This window comes from Coregonus lavaretus (assembly GCF_964263955.1).
Source record: "Coregonus lavaretus genome assembly, chromosome: 13".
Classification (NCBI taxonomy): domain Eukaryota; kingdom Metazoa; phylum Chordata; class Actinopteri; order Salmoniformes; family Salmonidae; genus Coregonus; species Coregonus lavaretus.
In genome coordinates, this window is record NC_140000.1 from 48,543,740 (window position 1) to 48,561,364 (window position 17,625).

Below are 17,625 nucleotides of genomic sequence, written 5' to 3' on the forward strand. Positions count from 1 at the left end.
CCCTCTCCCTGCTTTCCTGGGCAACATGGGGCCTGGCCCCACCTTCTGCCACCACTCCCTCTCACTATCCTCACCTGACGTACTGCCCTCACTCTGGACTGGAAAGAAAATGGATCATTAGAGTATGCTTCTTCATAGCCAACACCAACAACTGTCTATCTCTGACTGTGGACTTGGGTTCAATCACTCAGCACTGCTTCCTTTTTCCCGATCGTGTGATCTGACCCCGGAAAAATTCAGGGACTTCCTGAACAGGAAAAACTCTTGCCCTTAATCATGCTAGCTAGTACAGTAGCTAACCCCAAGAACCAAGGCTCACCGTCCATGATGACATCGCTGGTGATGCTGAGGCGTGACTCCACTAGCGGGGCCTGCTCATCACTGCGCCGGGGCCTTGAGCGCCTGGGCCGGGCCTCTGGGTTGGGCTGCACCATCAGAGGCTCCTGCCGCTTCCGCCGCTGCTTCTGCTCCAACAGCGCCCTCTTTGGACGGGAGGGGAACAACGACAGTGAGAGTCAGTGACGGGAGTATGGCGTTATACCATGCAAATATTGTCCATCCGTCCCTCCCTGCCCCGGACTGACAGCTGGACTGACAGCTGGTGATAAGGCTCTAGTGATCCTCCTGTATTTGTCCAGGTATATCTGGCCTCTCTTCCCCACAGTCCATGAGGACGCCATCCCTTTCCCTCATTAAAACACTCTTTAATCATAAAGAGCTGGACTGGCTAGCGGTCTGGCTGCTATGTAATGCTACCGTACCTGTAGACTGTGTACTTCCAGTCATTGCGCGAACACTAGTTAGCATTGGCTCGTGAAACTACTGCTAACTTCCTTCCTACTGCATGCAGAGACATAAAAATGTTATCCACGAGTTCATCTGACTCTGGGAAGTAGAACAAGGGCAGTATCCCTTTAAATCCCCCCAGACACTAATCTACATTCAACTTTATACAGACAGCCTTAGACATTTTCCAGATCACTCAAAATGCTGAGTACCAGACAATCAGTAATGACTCTGTCCTTATCAGACATTTGGGACAATTTGATCAAAAGCCACCGGTGGTGGTGTTGTTGTTGTGAAAAACGGTGCTCTCTCTCAGAGTTATCTTCAACAATAAGACAAAACAAATTAGGAAAAAACTCATTATGGTGGCTTGCCAGCTTCGTTTGAGGGGTGTCAAACAAGATACACATGTTTCTACTGTATGGTAACCGTGTCAGAGTGTCCTTGATAGACTCCACATTCTTTGTTGTTGTCTTTTCACCACTCCCACTGTTGTTGGGGGAGAGGACAGACCTTTATTTAACTATTTATCTCTGGCACTTCCCTATGTATGTGTGTGTGAGTGTGTGTGTGTGTGTGTGTCTCAGTTCCTGTATTTTTCTTCTTCATATACTCTGTAAATGCGCAATATTTTATACATTGATAAACTAGTGTAATTATTATTATACCTTTATTTTACTAGGCAAGTCAGTTAAGAACACATTCTTATTTACAATAAATAAATAATTGGTCATTTAGCAGACGCTCTTATCCAGAGCGACTTACAGGAGCAATTAGGGTTAAGTGCCTTGCTCAAGGGCACATCGACAGATTTTTCACCTAGTGGGCTCGGGGATTAGAACCAGCGACCTTTCGGTTACTGGCACAACGCTCTTAACCACTAAGCTACCTGCCGCCCATACAATGACGTCCTACCCCGGCCAAACCTGGAGGACGCTGGGCCAATTGTGCGCCGCCCTATGGGACTCCCAATCACGGCCGGATTGTGATACCGCCTGGAATCGAACCGGGGGTCTGTAGTGACGCCTCTAGCACTGAGATGCAGTGCCTTAGACCGCTGCGCCACTCGGGAGCCCATTCAATGTGAATCTCAAAATGGAACCCCAGATGGCTTTTTAAACAACACACACACATAAGCGTCATGACCCGACCTGGCAAATCATTTAGCCACAGTAAAATGTCATGCTTTTTTCCATCGGTATCTTTGAGACTAAATTGGCAGGCAGAATATGCAACTCTCATAGAAACAGGACAGGTGAGGTATGGTTGGCTAGGCTACATTTATGTCATAATAAAGGTCACAGAATAATGGATCTTTGTATCCTAGCAAAACCAGAGAAAATGGGACATAGGAGAGTAAGCTACTCAGTGAAGGACCTTCAGCAACAAAAGCATCCATTGAAATCACTTTTGAAAAACCTTTTACATGGGTCCTGGAAAAGTAAGTCTAGACCATCATAAAAGATGCTATGAGACAAAGTAATAGACTGCTTCACATACAGCGCAAACAACTCCAATTATAACTACTTAGTAAACCTAGAGTTGGAAATGCTGCTTCCTGTGGAACCCTATGATAACTATGTGCTATGCTGGCTAAGGCTCTGTTCAGTAGGGGGACAGAGAGACTGGGGACATGGGACAGTGACAAGGCAGTGGGCTCATTAGAGCTGACATTGTCACAGCCATCACAAACGTGCTGGGAAACTAGGGACAACAGCAACAAGGGTTGGCCCCCTTTAGATTTCTGGCTAGACAATGCAAAGCACAATGTCTCTATGAATATAAAAATGCTTCACACTAGAGAAATTGTCAATTTCCATGAATTATAGTGACATTCGTCAGCTGGCCCTCCAGTCCTGGTCTCTGGTCAAAGCAGGCGATGGGTTACGTAACTGCATCAATTAGTGGGGAGCATCAAAACAACAAGCGGTGTTTAGTGATGAACTGGGCTGGAAAGAGACGAGAGGTCCTTGTCTCCCTGAAGGCTCATTGGGCTGATTAACCACCACTACAGAAAGGTTTTATTACTCAGGGCCAACGCAACACACACATTCAGGGCCAACGCAACACAGGCGCAAACACACACAAAAGCACTGACACATACACGCACGCATGCTCATGCACTCACACGCAGACTCGTGCACACACACACAAAAGCATAGACACACACGCATGATCATACGTACACACACACACGCACGTGCACACACACACACACACACACCCATGGCCTATTTCTATTTGACACCTGAATCTCAAGGTACACCTGAAAAATATGATTCATTACATACCCAGACTTTGTCTTTGATTAAAATGCAAATAAGACCAGATGAAAGGCCTCTGGGGGCTTAATTGTTTCAGCTTGGATACTGATGGTTTACATTTCAAACAGGCTTTGTTTTAAAGGGATACTTTGGGATTTTGGCAATGAGGTCCTTTATCTACTTCCCCAGAGTCAGATGAACTCATGTCTCTGCACCCAGTATGAAGGAAGTTAGAGGTAGTTTCGCGAGCCAATGCTAACTGTCGTTAGCGCAATAACTGGACGTCTATGGCATCTACTAGCATGCTAGCAATTACCATAGACTTCCAGTCATTGCGTTAACACTAGTTAGCAATTGCGATAACGCTAGTTAGCAACTTCCTTCAAACTGCACGCAGAGACATAAAAATGGTATCTACGAGTTCATCTGACTGGGGAAGTATCCCTTTAAGAGGGGAACAGGGCCCGCCTCCTCGTTTTCTTCTAAGGCTAAAAATAGCAGACATCTGAATGGATTATCATAATGAAACAGACTGTTAATTTGGACACAGGATACAGATTCCATGTAAATAAGAAACAAAAGCCCCACAATGCTTCACGATGAGATCCTATTTTAAAATGTTATCACGAGCCACACATCTGACCCAGGACCGGATGACTTTGAAACCCTTTTGCCTCGCTTAGTCTTCTCTCTTTGCTCTGGGCAGCAGTAGTCTTCCTGTGTAAACTGGCTGGGAAATTCTTGCTAGCCCTATTTGTGTAATCTGTTTTTATCTCACTGGTGTGATATTGCTCTGTAACTAAGATGCTACTGCTGCTGGCATCTTAGCAACGGCCACTCCTGGATTTCACTCATATTAACATTTTTACAGAACGGTTACCTCACAAGAAGTGACAGTAGTAGAGCAGACGTTGAACTGTCTCTCTCACTGACAGAACTCATCAGTGGCAACGACACTTCACTGAGCCAGCTGTAAACAACTGAGTTAACCCTGTCTAAACTGAACAGAACTCAAACCTAGTTCATAGCTTGCTTGCTTGGACTACACTCTTAGAAAAAAAGGTGCTATCTAGAATGCAAAACAGTTATTTGGCTGTCCCCATAAGAGAACCCTTTAAAGAACCCTTTTTGGTTCCAGGTATAGAAGGAACCCTTTTGGGTTCCATGTAGAACCTTTTCTACCTGGAACCAAAAAGGGTTATCCTATGGGGACAGCCAAAGAACCCTTTTGGAACCCTTTTTTCTAAGAGTGTATAACCAGAACATGGAGTATGGCCAAAAAAGCCACAGAGACTGAGCGGGAAATTAGGAATATTTATGCTTTAGGCTACTCATTGTTCAACTATTTGCATAATCAAACAGCAACATAAAGAGTTGATAGAATCTGTTGAATAGGCTACTAGTTCCCAGTGCACCACCATCACACAGATCATATCTCTAAATGATAGAATATCAGAATCATTTTTTTTTTTAAACAGGAGAAAATAGTGTAGGATCCTAGAAACAAAACTGCCCTATAATTAAAACAATCCATTGTATTATTGTCCATTTAAACAAAAGACTGGCACTTGAAAGATTTCAGAGGATAAGATATGAGAAAAGGATATGACTCAATACACTGTTTCATGCACCGTCCTGAGGCTATGGGAGCAAGATATTGTCCAGGCCTAAAACAAGACACAGGAGGCTAATGAAAATATCAGACAATGAGATATCCCACATCCACGGAAGTGTGTCCCACCAGAGACAGGCTATAACAATGATATCACCAGGATGAGCTGAAATCAAATGCTAGCACACATGCACAGTACACACACGCAAGCACGCACATATGCCCACACAACTTCCCATGTTACTCTCAGATCAAAATAGTCAACCATAAAGGACATAAACAGACCAGAGAAAAAGAGGTGCTGACCCACCCTGTCCATTGGCGTCCGGAGTGAGACAGAAAGTGAAAGTGAAGTGCAGAAGTTTCTCTGTGGAGCTCAGGGTTCCATGCTCTGTGAGACCCCGTCACGTCTAAACTCTCCCCCACCTAGCAGCACTCGTGCTGGGCATGCCTCTGTCTCCCTGCCCCCCCCTCTACCCCTGGATTCTGGATCAGGCTTTCAGATCAGACAACTAACACGAGGATAACCACGCAACACCAGCTTCCCTCTCCCTCTGAGTCCGTGTCTCGTCCTCAGCCTGTGAGAGAGTGTGTGTGAGAGAGAACTAGAGTGTATGTGAGTGTGTCTGGGTGGTCACTGTCGCTAACTGAATCAGCGGTCTTAAGCACCCCGGGGCAGAGTGGGGAAGAGAGAGAGAATGAGTGAGATGGAGACAAACAAACAAACCAAAAGTCTTCTCATGCTTTGTTGATTTCAAAAAAGCTTTTGACTTAATTTGGCATGAGGGTCTGCTATACAAATTGATGGAAAGTGGGGTTGGGGAAAAACATACGACATTATAAAATCCATGTACACAAACAACAAGTATGCGGTTAAAATTGTCAAAAAACACACACATTTCTTTCCACAGGGCCGTGGGACGAGACAGGGATGCAGTTTAAGCCCCACCCTCTTCAACATATATATCAACGAATTGGCGAGGGCACTAGAACAGTCTGCAGCACCCGGCCTCACCCTACTAGAATCTGAAGTCAAATGTCTACTGTTTGCTGATGATCTGGTGCTTCTGTCACCAACCAAGGAGGGCCTACAGCAGCACCTAGATCTTCTGCACAGATTCTGTCAGACCTGGGCCCTGACAGTAAATCTCAGTAAGACAAAAATAATGGTGTTCCAAAAAAGGTCCAGTTGCCAGGACCACAAATACAAATTCCATCTAGACACCGTTGCCCTAGAGCACACAAAAAACTATACATACCTCGGCCTAAACATCAGCACCACAGGTAACTTCCACAAAGCTGTGAGCGATCTGAGAGACAAGGCAAGAAGGGCCTTCTATGCCATCAAAAGGAACATAAAATTTGACATACCAATTAGGATCTGACTAAAAATAATTGAATCAGTTATAGAACCCATTGCCCTTTATGGTTGTGAGGTCTGGGGTCCACTCACCAACCAATAATTCACAAAATGGGACAAACACCAAATTGAGACTCTGCATGCAGAATTCTGCAAAAACATCCTCCTTGTGCAACGAAAAACACCCAATAATACATGCAGAGCAGAATTAGGCCGATACCCGCTAATGATCAAAATCCAGAAAAGAGCCATTAAATTCTATAACCACTTAAAAGGAAGCGATTCCCAAACCTTCCATAACAAAGCCATCACCTACAGAGAGATGAACTTGGAGAAGAGTCCCCTAAGTAAGCTGGTCCTGGGGCTCTGTTCACAAACACAAACAGACCCCACAGAGCCCCAGGACAACAACAACAACACAATTAGACCCAACCAAATCATGAGAAAACAAAAAGAGAATTACTTGACACATTGGAAAGAACTAACAAAAAAACAGAGCAAACTAGAATGCTATTTGGCTCTAAACAGAGTACACAGTGGCAGAATACCTGACCACTGTGACTGACCCAAACTTAAGGAAAGCTTTGACTATGTACAGACTCAGTGAGCATAGCCTTGCTATTGAGAAAGGCTGCCGTAGGCAGACCTGGCTCTCAAGAGAAGACAGGCTATGTGCACACTGCCCACAAAATGAGGTGGAAACTTAGCTGCACTTCCTAACCTCCTGCCAAATGTATGACTATATTAGAGACACATATTTCCCTCAGATTACAGAGATCCACAAAGAATTTGAAAACAAACCCAATTTTGATAAACTCCCTTATCTACTGGGTGAAAAACCACAGTGTGACATCACAGCAGCAAGATTTGTGACCTGTTGCCACAAGAAAAGGGCAACCAGTGAAGAACAAACACCATTGTAAATACAACCCATATTTATGTTTATTTATTTTCCCATTTGTACTTTAACTCTTTGCACATTGTTACAACACTGTATATATATACATAATATGACATTTGAAATGTCTTTATTCTTTTGGAACTTCTGAGTGTAATGTTTACTGTTAATATTGATTGTTTATTTCACTTTTGTTTACTATCTACTTCACTTGCTTTGGCAATGTTAACATACGTTTCCCATGCCAATAAAGCCCTTAAATTGAAATTGAATTGAGAGAGAGGGAGGGGGATAGAGGTGCTGCAAGTGTCAGACAGCAATAGAGGTAGGAGCAATGTGTGTGTGGGGGGTTGGTTTTTCTATCCTTGTGGGGACCTAAAATCCCCCAAAGTCCCCACAAGGATAGTAAAACAAGGGGGAAGTTCTCCCTTGTGGGGACATTTCCCACATCCTCATGAGGACAAAGGCTATTTTAAACTTAGGGGTTAGGTTTAGGATTAGGGTTAGAATTAAGGTTAGGGTAAGGGGTTAGTGGTTAGGTTTAGGGTTAGGAGTTAGGTTTAGGGTTTGGGTTATGGTTACGGGTTAAGGTTAGGGTTAGGTTTAGGGTTAAGGTTACAAACTTTAGAAGCCTTTTCAAATACACTACAAGTGTGCTTTTCCTGCTGTACAGGAAAATTCTCAGCAACAAAAGTGATCAAATTAAGATCCTACATCTGTAGGCATAAAGCGCACTACACAGACTCCATCTACTGAAACCTTTCTATGGCTATGTCCCGAATGGCATCCTATTCCCTATATAGTGCACTACTTCGGTAGGCTCTGGTCAAAAGTAGTGCACTATGTAGGGAACAGGGTGCCATTTGGGACACACACATTGAGTCAGTCTATGTGCCTACCAATCATCTCATCCATCTTTTACTCCATTGTGTGACTGTTGCTTAAGTCTGGTTTCTTTAACCAAATCAGTCCGTTTCACTTTAAAGGAGCATGGGTGGTGATAAGGATACTGCAGGCAGGGGGGATTGTAAGGGACAATCATCAGACACACAGACCAGGAAGAACTGTTGGCTGAGAAAGGAGCAGATTGGTGCTTTATCTCTACTATGAGTGCTAAAACAATTCCCTTATGGAAAAATACTTTTCTTTCTGCTAATTGTGCAAACTGTACTTCCTTCGAAAATAAAAGAGTTCAAACACACCCTGTTTTCCCTCTGTTTCATGACAATCAGCCTTATTGTGCTGATGGTCGGTAATACAAATGCTATTACAAAGCCAACAAAATTCATAGCCTGAGTGACACCGGAGGCAGAAAACAAGGTCATTTATACACTCGCTGCCAGTCAAATGTTCAAGCTTGACAGGCTCACAGCTATAAACATGGACTGAGACAAGCCCTCAAAAACTATTCTGACAAAACATGAAAAGACACCAAAAACAACCAAAACATCAAACGCAAAATGCCTCTACATATACAGTTGAAGTCGGAAGTTTACATACACTTAGGTTGGAGTCGTTAAAACTAGTTTTTCAACCATTCCACAAATGTCTTGTTAATAAACTATAGTTTTGGCAAGTCGGTTAGAACATCTACTTTGTGCATGACACAAGTAATTTTTCCAACAATTGTTTACAGACAGATTATTTCACTTATAATTCACTGTATCACAATCCCAGTGGGTCAGAAGTTTACATACACTAAGTTGACTGTGCCTTTAAACAGCTTGGAAAACTCCAGAAAATGATGTAATGGCTTTAGAAGCTTCTGATAGGCTAATTTACCTAATTTGAGTCAATTGGAGGTGTACCTGTGGATGTATTTTAAGGCCTACCTTCGAACTCAGTGCCTCTTTGCTTGACATCATGGGAAAATCAAAAGAAATCAGCCAAGACCTCACAAAAACAATTGTAGACCTCCACAAGTCTGGAAATTGCTCCCAAGGATGAACCAAACGCCTGAAGGAACCACGTTCGTCTGTACAAACAATAGTACGCAAGTATAAACACAATGGGACCACGCAGCCATCATACCGCTCAGGAAGGAGACGCGTTCTGTCTCCTAGAGATTAACGTACTTTGGTGCGAAAAGTGCAAATCAATCCCAGAACAACAGCAAAGGACCTTGTGAAGATGCTGGAGGAAACAGGTACAAAAGTATCTATATCCACAGTAAAACGAGTCCTATAATCGACATAACCTGAAAGGCCGCTCAGCAAGGAAGAAGCCACGGCTCCAAAACCGCCATAAAAAAGCCAGACTACGGTTTGCAACTGCACATGGGGACAAAGATCATACTTTTTGGAGAAATGTCCTTTGGTCTGATTAAACAAAATGTATCTGTTTGGCCATAATGACCATCGTTATGTTTGGAGGAAAAAGGGGGACGCTTGCATGCTGAAGAACACCATCCCAACCGTGAAGCACGGGGGTGGAAGCATCATGCTGTGGGGGTGCTTTGCTGCAGGAGGGCCTGGTGCACTTCACAAAATAGATGGCATCATGAGGAAGGAAAAGTATGTGGATATATTGAAGTAACATCTGAAGACATCAGTCAGGAAGTTAAAGCTTGGTCGCAAATGGATCTTCCAAATGGACAATGACCCCAAGCACACTTCCAAATTTGTGGCAAAATGGCTTAAGGACAACAAAGTCAAGGTATTGGAGTGGCCATCACAAAGCCCTGACCTCAATCCTATAGAAAATGTGTGGGCAGAACTGAAAAAGCGTGTGCGAGCAAGGAGGCCTACAAACCTGACTCAGTTACACCAGCTCTGTCAGGAGGAATGGGCCAAAATTCACCCAACTTATTGTGGGAAGCTTGTGGAAGGCTACCCGAAACGTTTGACCCAAGTTAAACAATTTACAGGCAATGCTACCAAATACTAATTGAGTGTATGTAAACTTCTGACCCACTGGGAATGTGATGAAAGGAATAAAAGCTTAAATAAATCACTCTCTACTATTATTCTGACATTTCACATTCTTAAAATAAAGTGGTGATCCTATCTGACGTAAGACAGGGAATTTTTACTAGGATTAAATATCAGGAATTGTGAAAAACTGAGTTGAAATGTATTTGGCTAAGGTGTATGTAAACTTCCGACTTCAACTGTATATAATATGGACTAGTCTGGTCATTTCTGCATCAGAAATAGAATCCTCATGACATATACCCTGAACAAGTCTCTGGGAGCCGTAGGGTCTGTTGAGTGGATATGATGTTGAACAGGTGCTGTATGTGGCGTAACTAGTTTAATGTGTTTAATAAGGGTAGTCATTACCTGCTTTTCCAGCTTCTGCTGCCTGAGGCTGGTGCTGTCATCATCAAGGGCACTGGGAAGAGACGAAAGACAAAATGGTTACTATCCACTCATAACTCACATCTGACTGAGACATAATACAAGTGGTTCTGTGGTTAATACGAATCTGTTATCTGGATCTCATCTGTTATCTGTTATTTTTCCAATAAGAAACAATTTGCTACAGTGGTCACTAATGAATGCACCCCCGATTGAGATTGGGTGGTATCCAGATTTTCATAACGTTTCTGTTCCATACCGGGGTATACAATATTACCGGAAGTGCACACAAGGGGCCTTATTTCTTTTTTTAAAAGGTATTGAAAATCACACCGTCAGTATGTCTAAATACCCCGGTATATGGTATATAGGGTAAGCCTACCCGGATGTCACTTACATCAATGACACTAATGATTTTCAATGGGATTCCACCAGGGGGCATCACTGCTGTGAATAAGAACTGCGGACAATGCACTGAAATATCCTCGCTGAGCTGGAATTGAACGTTACCAAGGTGTTCGCTTGAAAAAGCAGTTGCACTGCTGCGCATAAATAAGACTGTCATACAGGATTACAGTCATACCTTAGGCTATAACTGTTTGAGCTCAGCCTGAGTGCATGATCTGCATACAAAAAAAAACAAATAAAAAAAGACTGCAACAGAAGGAAATAAAAATGTAGTTGTTAATAGATATCATTTTGGCCACGTAGGCTAACCTGACCAAGAAACGCTTAGGGCTCTAGTTATAAAACTCCTCACTTTCCTGGTGAGGTCAAATATGATATCAGGACTGTATAATGCAGCAAAGCAACAGACAGCAGCACTACAGTGCTACAAAGCAACAGCAAGTCTACATCTAAGACACAGTTCTCCATAGAGTCCTGTCTCTGGCCGTCAGAGTGGTGGCTGTTGTTTGGGACTACTTTTCCTGGACTCCTGTGAAAAGGCCTGCTGGGTACATGTTGCTAAGCTACAGTGGAGAGGGAGAAGAAGGTGGGAGTAGCAGTGGGAGTCTATTCAGAGGCACAGAGAGTTAGAGGAACCCACCTCTACTCTCCCCAGCCACAACAAACCACTCTCACTGCAAGAGCACAGCATGTGGGGAAGTGTGTGATGGAGAAATGGGGAAGTGTGTGATGGAGGAATGGGGAAGTGTGTGATGGAGGGATGGTTGGAGATTGGGAGAAGAAAAAAAAAGGTTCTGCTATCACCTGCTGAAATCTCTCAGAACAATTTTACATCTCTGGGATTCACTCATTTCTCTGTCAGTCCACATGCTCATACCATCTGTTGCTGTAAAACAGCCTGGGCTGTATTATACCAATACATCTCCCATTCAGACAGAGAGTGTTACAGGAGTAGGATAGGAAGAACTTCATTAAGCACATCTCTCTCTCTATATATATATATATCATCTACTCTCTCTATATATATATATCATCTTCTCTCTGTCTCTGTCTCTCTCTCTCTCTCTCTCTCTCTCTCTCTCTCTCTCTCTCTCTCTCTCTCTCTCTCTAAATAAACATAAATATGGGTTGTATTTACAATGGTGTTTGTTCTTCACTGGTTGCCCTTTTCTTGTGGCAACAGGTCACAAATCTTGCAGCTGTGATGGCACACTGTGGTTTTTCACCCAGTAGATGAGGGAGTTTATCAAAATTGGGTTTATTTTCGAATTCTTTGTGGCTCGCTGTAATCTGAGGGAAATATGTGTCTCTAATATGGTCATACATTTGGCAGGAGGTTAAGAAGTGCAGCTCAGTTTCCACCTCATTTTGTGGGCAGTGTGCACATAGCCTGTCTTCTCTTGAGAGCCAGGTCTGCCTACGGCAGCCTTTCTCAATAGCAAGGCTATGCTCACTGAGTCTGTACATAGTCAAAGCTTTCCTTAAGTTTGGGTCAGTCACAGTGGTCAGGTATTCTGCCACTGTGTACTCTCTGTTTAGGGCCAAATAGCATTCTAGTTTGCTCTGTTTTTTTGTTAGTTCTTTCCAATGTGTCAAGTAATTCTCTTTTGGTTTTCTCATGATTTGGTTGGGTCTAATTGTGTTGTTGTTGTTGTTGTTGTCCTGGGGCTCTGTGGGGTCTGTTTGTGTTTGTGGACCAGTTTGTGGACCAGCTTACTTAGGGGACTCTTCTCCAAGTTCATCTCTCTGTAGGTGATGGCTTTGTTATGGAAGGTTTGGGAATCGCTTCCTTTTAAGTGGTTATAGAATTTAACAGCTCTTTTCTGGATTTTGATAATTAGCGGGTATTGGCCTAATTCTGCTCTGCATGCATTATTTGGTGTTTTACGTTGTACACTGAGGATGTTTTTGCAGAATTCTGCACGCAGAGTCTCAATTTGGTGTTTGTCCCATTTTGTGAATTCTTGGTTGGTGAGTGGACCCCAGACCTCACAACCATAAAGGGCAATGGGTTCTATAACTGATTCAAGTATTTTTAGCCAGATCCTAATTGATATGTCAAATGTTATGTTCCTTTTGAGGGCATAGAAGGCCCTTCTTGCCTTGTCTCTCAGATCGCTCACAGCTTTGTGGAAGTTACCTGTGGCGCTGATGTTTAGGCCGAGGTATGTATAGTTTTTTGTGTGCTCTAGGGCAACGGTGTCTAGATGGAATTTGTATTTGTGGTCCTGGCAACTGGACCTTTTTTGGAACACCATTATTTTTGTCTTACTGAGATTTACTGTCAGGGCCCAGGTCTGACAGAATCTGTGCATAAGATCTAGGTGCTGCTGTAGGCCCTCCTTGGTTGGTGACAGAAGCACCAGATCATCAGCAAACAGTAGACATTTGACTTCAGATTCTAGTAGGGTGAGGCCGGGTGCTGCAGACTGTTCTAGTGCCCTCGCCAATTCGTTGATATATATGTTGAAGAGGGTGGGGCTTAAACTGCATCCGTGTCTCACCCCACGGCCCTGTGGAAAGAAATGTGTGTGTTTTTGCCAATTTTAACCATGGATTTTATATTGTCATATGTTTTTCCCCCAACCCCACTTTCCATCAATTTGTATAGTAGACCCTCATGCCTGTCACGGTTTCGGCCGAGGCTGCCTCTCTCCCTTGCTCGGGCAGGCTTCGGCGTTCGTCGTCTCCGGAATACTAGCTGCCACCGTTGTATGTTTCGATGTTCGTTTGCTTTTGTCTGATTGTTGTACACCTGTTATCGTTTAGTGTAATTAGTGTCCTATAAGTTCTCGTTGTGTTTGTCTAGTGTTGTGTGTGATTGTTTTTCTGTCGTGCCGGTAGGCTGGATTATTACTGTTTGCTCGGTTGAGCTATTTTGCACCTTAGTTGTGGAGTATTTTGTCGCACCTGTTTGTGCGCTTGTGTTTTCGCCTACGTGCGGAGCTTTTGCCTCAGGGCAGTTATTTCGTGTTTGTTTTGCTGTGCATCACTAAAGTCTGTTGCCAAATTGAGTCAAAAGCTTTTTTTAAATCAACAAAGCATGAGAAGACTTTGCCTTTGTTTTGGTTTGTTTGTTTGTCAATTAGGGTGTGCAGGGTGAATACGTGGTCTGTCGTACGGTAATTTGGTAAAAAGCCAATTTGACATTTGCTCAGTAAAATTTTTTCACTGAGGAAATGAACTAGTCTGCTGTTAATGATAATGCAGAGGATTTACCCAAGGTTGCTGTTGACGCATATCCCACAGTAGTTATTGGGGTCAAATTTGTCTCCACTTTTGTGGATTGGGGTGACCTTGGTTCCAAATATTGGGGAAGATGCCAGAGCTAAGGATGATGTTAAAGAGTTTAAGTATAGCTAATTGAAATTTGTGGTCTGTATATTTTATCATTTCATTGAGGATACCATCAACAACACAGGCCTTTTTGGGTTGGAGGGTTTGTATTTTGTCCTGTAGTTCATTCAATGTAATTGGAGAATCCAGTGGGTTCTGGTAGTCTTTAATAGTTGATTCTAAGATTTGCATTTGATCATGTATATTTTTTTGCTGTTTGTTCTCTGTTATAGGGCCAAAAAGATTGGAGAAGTGGTTTACCCATACATCTCAGTTTTGGATAGATAGCTCTTCATGTTGTTGTTTGTTTAGTGTTTTCCAATTTTCCCAGAAGTGGTTAGAGTCTATGGATTCTTCAATTACATTGAGCTGATTTCTGACATGCTGTTCCTTCTTTTTCCGTAGTGTATTTCTGTATTGTTTTAGTGATTCACCATAGTGAAGGCATAGGCTCAGGTTTTCTGGGTCTCTATGTTTTTGGTTGGATAGGTTTCTCAATTTCTTTCTTAGGTTTTTGCATTCTTCATCAAACCATTTATCACTGTTGTTACTTTTCTTCGGTTTTCTGTTAGAGATTTTTAGATTTGATAGGGAAGCTGAGAGGTCAAATATACTGTTTAGGTTTTCTACTGCCAAGTTTACACCTTCACTATTACAGTGGAACGTTTTGTCCAGGAAGTTGTCTAGAATGGATTGAATTTGTTGTTGCCTAATTGTTTTTTTGGTAGGTTTCAACACTACTTTCCTTCCATCTCTATCTCTCTCTCTCTCTCCTCGTGTCTGGGATAAGGTCCGTGACACATCACTCTGCTGGAGGATATAAGGGCCTCATTACGTCATCATCACTGCTTCTGAAGGACAGTCACCAAAGGCCAAGAGGAATAGAAAGCAGGACATCATCTATTACATCAACTCAGATTATTACAGACAACAACGACTTGGCCATGTCCTCAGATATCCTCAGAATTATGGATGAAAATCATTAGTAAGTCAAGTTATTACAGATTGAAATTCCACATTCTGTGGCAATAAGAAATGCTACCAATGTCATCGAACCAATGAGTTTTGGACCTGACTTTGCCAGTTGCTTGTCTATTCACTCAACAACAACCCCTGTTAGGTCAACTCAACATTAATGATCAGTCATCTCAGAGACTGCAGAGCACTCTGTTTTAGTGTACTGATTGTTACAGCCCTCTTCAAGTGTAATCAGCCCAGTGCAGTGCTATCCATACAGGCGTGCAGATCTGTCCACAGGGAAGCCATTACATGGCCATGAGACAGTAGTGACGAGTGAAGGATGATAGGGAGGTGTTAATTACACATCCGGGATGGTCATTACACTCTTAGAAAAAAAGGTGCTACCTTAAAGGGTTCTTCGGCTGTCCCCATAGGAAAACCCTTTGAAGAACCATTTTTGGTTACGGGTAGAACCCTTTTGGTTCCAGGTAGAACCCTTTTGTGTTCCATGTAGAACCCTTTCTACAGAGGGTTCAACATGGAACCAAAAAGGGTGCTACCTGGAACCAAAATGGGTTCTACCTGGAACCACAAAAGGTTATCCTATGGGGACAGCCGAAGAACCCTTTTAGAACCCTTTTTTCTCAGAGTGTAGGGTGGCCAGAGGAGGGCAGGGCCAGGGGGAGGAGAGGTAGACTAATTGTCCAGCTAGGGACCTGGGAGGAGACGTAATGGGACTACTCTCCACTGGGAAAAGGCTGGAGACTTGGTGGGTATGGTTACTACCAAAGGGTGTTTGACCTCTTTTGGAATGGGGGGAAAAACATAGTTGGGATACTGTCATTAAACGTACCTGCCTGTAAAACTTACCATTTTTAGGTGGCTCTACCACCCAAAAAGTGTCCCCATTCAACCCTAGAGGTAGAAGAGTGACTGTGTGTGGCCACTGTGGACATTCCTTGATTTCATCCATCTACTTGACACCACAATCAATATGACTATCCGTCTCCCAACACTCAACCTAGTCTCTCTGACAACACAACAGGACAGCTCTTTCTAGTAGACCCTTACACAGACAGTTCTGCGCAAATTTCACTTCAACGGTTGCACTACAGGTTCTTTACCTGGCACTCACCAAAGCAGAGCATTTCTGAAGTCGTCTGTCAACTGACCTATTGGAGCGTACTATGAATAGAAAAAGTATCCTTTGACCATGAAATGACTAGTTGATGGAAGCTGTGGGTGCCTTGGTGGATGGTTAATTACAGGTATTCTAATGGATGGGTGCTAAATGTAGGATCTTAATTTGAGCCAGTTTGCTACAGCAGGAGAATAATCTTGCAGCAACAGGAAATGTGAATTATTATGTGGATTATAATTAATGGACATTTACACAGGGAAAATCAAGTCTGAAATTTCAAAGTGGAAATGACAAACTTCAGAAGCCTTTATAAACCTCAAATACACTCCAAGTTTAACATTTCCTGGGTGATCAAATTAAGATCCAACATCCGTGCTGCTTACATTTGGGTCATTTAGCAGACACTCTTATCCAGAGCGACTTACAGGAGCAATTAGGGTTAAGTGCCTTGCTCAAGGGCACATCGACAGATTTTTCACCTAGTTGGCTCGGGGATTAGAACCAGCAACCTTTCGGTTACTGGCACAACGCTCTTAACCACTAAGCTACCTGCCGCCCCGCTTACCTTGCTGTTGAGGTAGAGGAGAAGCTGGCGGAGCTGGAGGGTCTTCAGGGCCATGGGGTTTTGGAACAGGAAACACAGGACACAGAGAAGAATAGAGTTAGCAAGAGATTTGTGATACCAAAAAAAAAACTAGGCTAAAATGGGATGCTTTGGTACTGTTCTGATACTCTGTGTCAACGCTGGTGTAGTCCTTCAGTTTGAGAAGCACGTGATCTTTCTATTTTACAGGGAAATGTAAATCGATCCTCAGTCCATAACACATATCAAGCAATCTATTTTCATTTGTCTAAATAGGCCTATTTGAGCTAACAGACATAGAACAGACAGTGGCCTGTACAGTAGTACTACGAATGAACACCTATATGACCGTGGCGTGGTGACAGTCACCCAGACAGTGAATGACCATTGATCAGGTGCTGTGTATTTGCTTGATCTGCCACAGGGTATCATCATTCTATACTTTAATCTAGGAATATACTGAGTGTCCTCCACCTCTATCCAACTTGGAGGACACCGTATTTCTGTTCCCTTCACAGGTCTCTACACGGTAATCAATGTTTCATAACACTGACACTGTGCTGTAAAGATTTACTGACTGACAAGCAAACAGAATGCAGGCTAGTAATAGTGTATTACGTTGTCACAAACAAGCTTTAGAATACTCTCCATGTCATCGCATTGTCCTCAGTCTTTTGGTGAAAAGGCTTGAGAATAGGATGAGACTACTGCATTAAGATGAAAATATGATGCAGTTCAAAACGTGTCTCTGGCATTTAGCATAACATTTGAGACTTTATTATCAGACGAGAGACAACAGAGAAGCGTATTATCAAACTGCAATAAAAGGATTCTCATTAATATACTTCACAGCTTTGAATTAATTTAAATCATGTTTTAAAGTTCATCGAATAAAGTCAATTTAATTTCCCCTTCAGCAAATGACTTTCCGGGGTTAAAAAGAAAGACTGAATGAGAGGTAGACTAATTAAACTTCTA

At 42.9% G+C, this 17,625-nt stretch overlaps 1 protein-coding gene across 1 annotated transcript in view; it reads right to left on the reverse strand.

Moving 5' to 3' along the window:
• Positions 1–17,625, reverse strand: part of LOC311140482 (tubby-related protein 3-like) — a 42,160-nt gene that overhangs the window by 10,627 nt on the left and 13,908 nt on the right. Inside the window, exons 2-4 of the mRNA XM_084175558.1 lie at positions 16,630–16,671; positions 10,202–10,253; positions 320–482 (exon numbers count right to left, since the gene is read on the reverse strand). Coding sequence (XP_084031684.1) covers positions 320–482; positions 10,202–10,253; positions 16,630–16,671 — 257 coding nt within the window. The remainder of the gene's footprint in view (positions 1–319; positions 483–10,201; positions 10,254–16,629; positions 16,672–17,625) is intronic.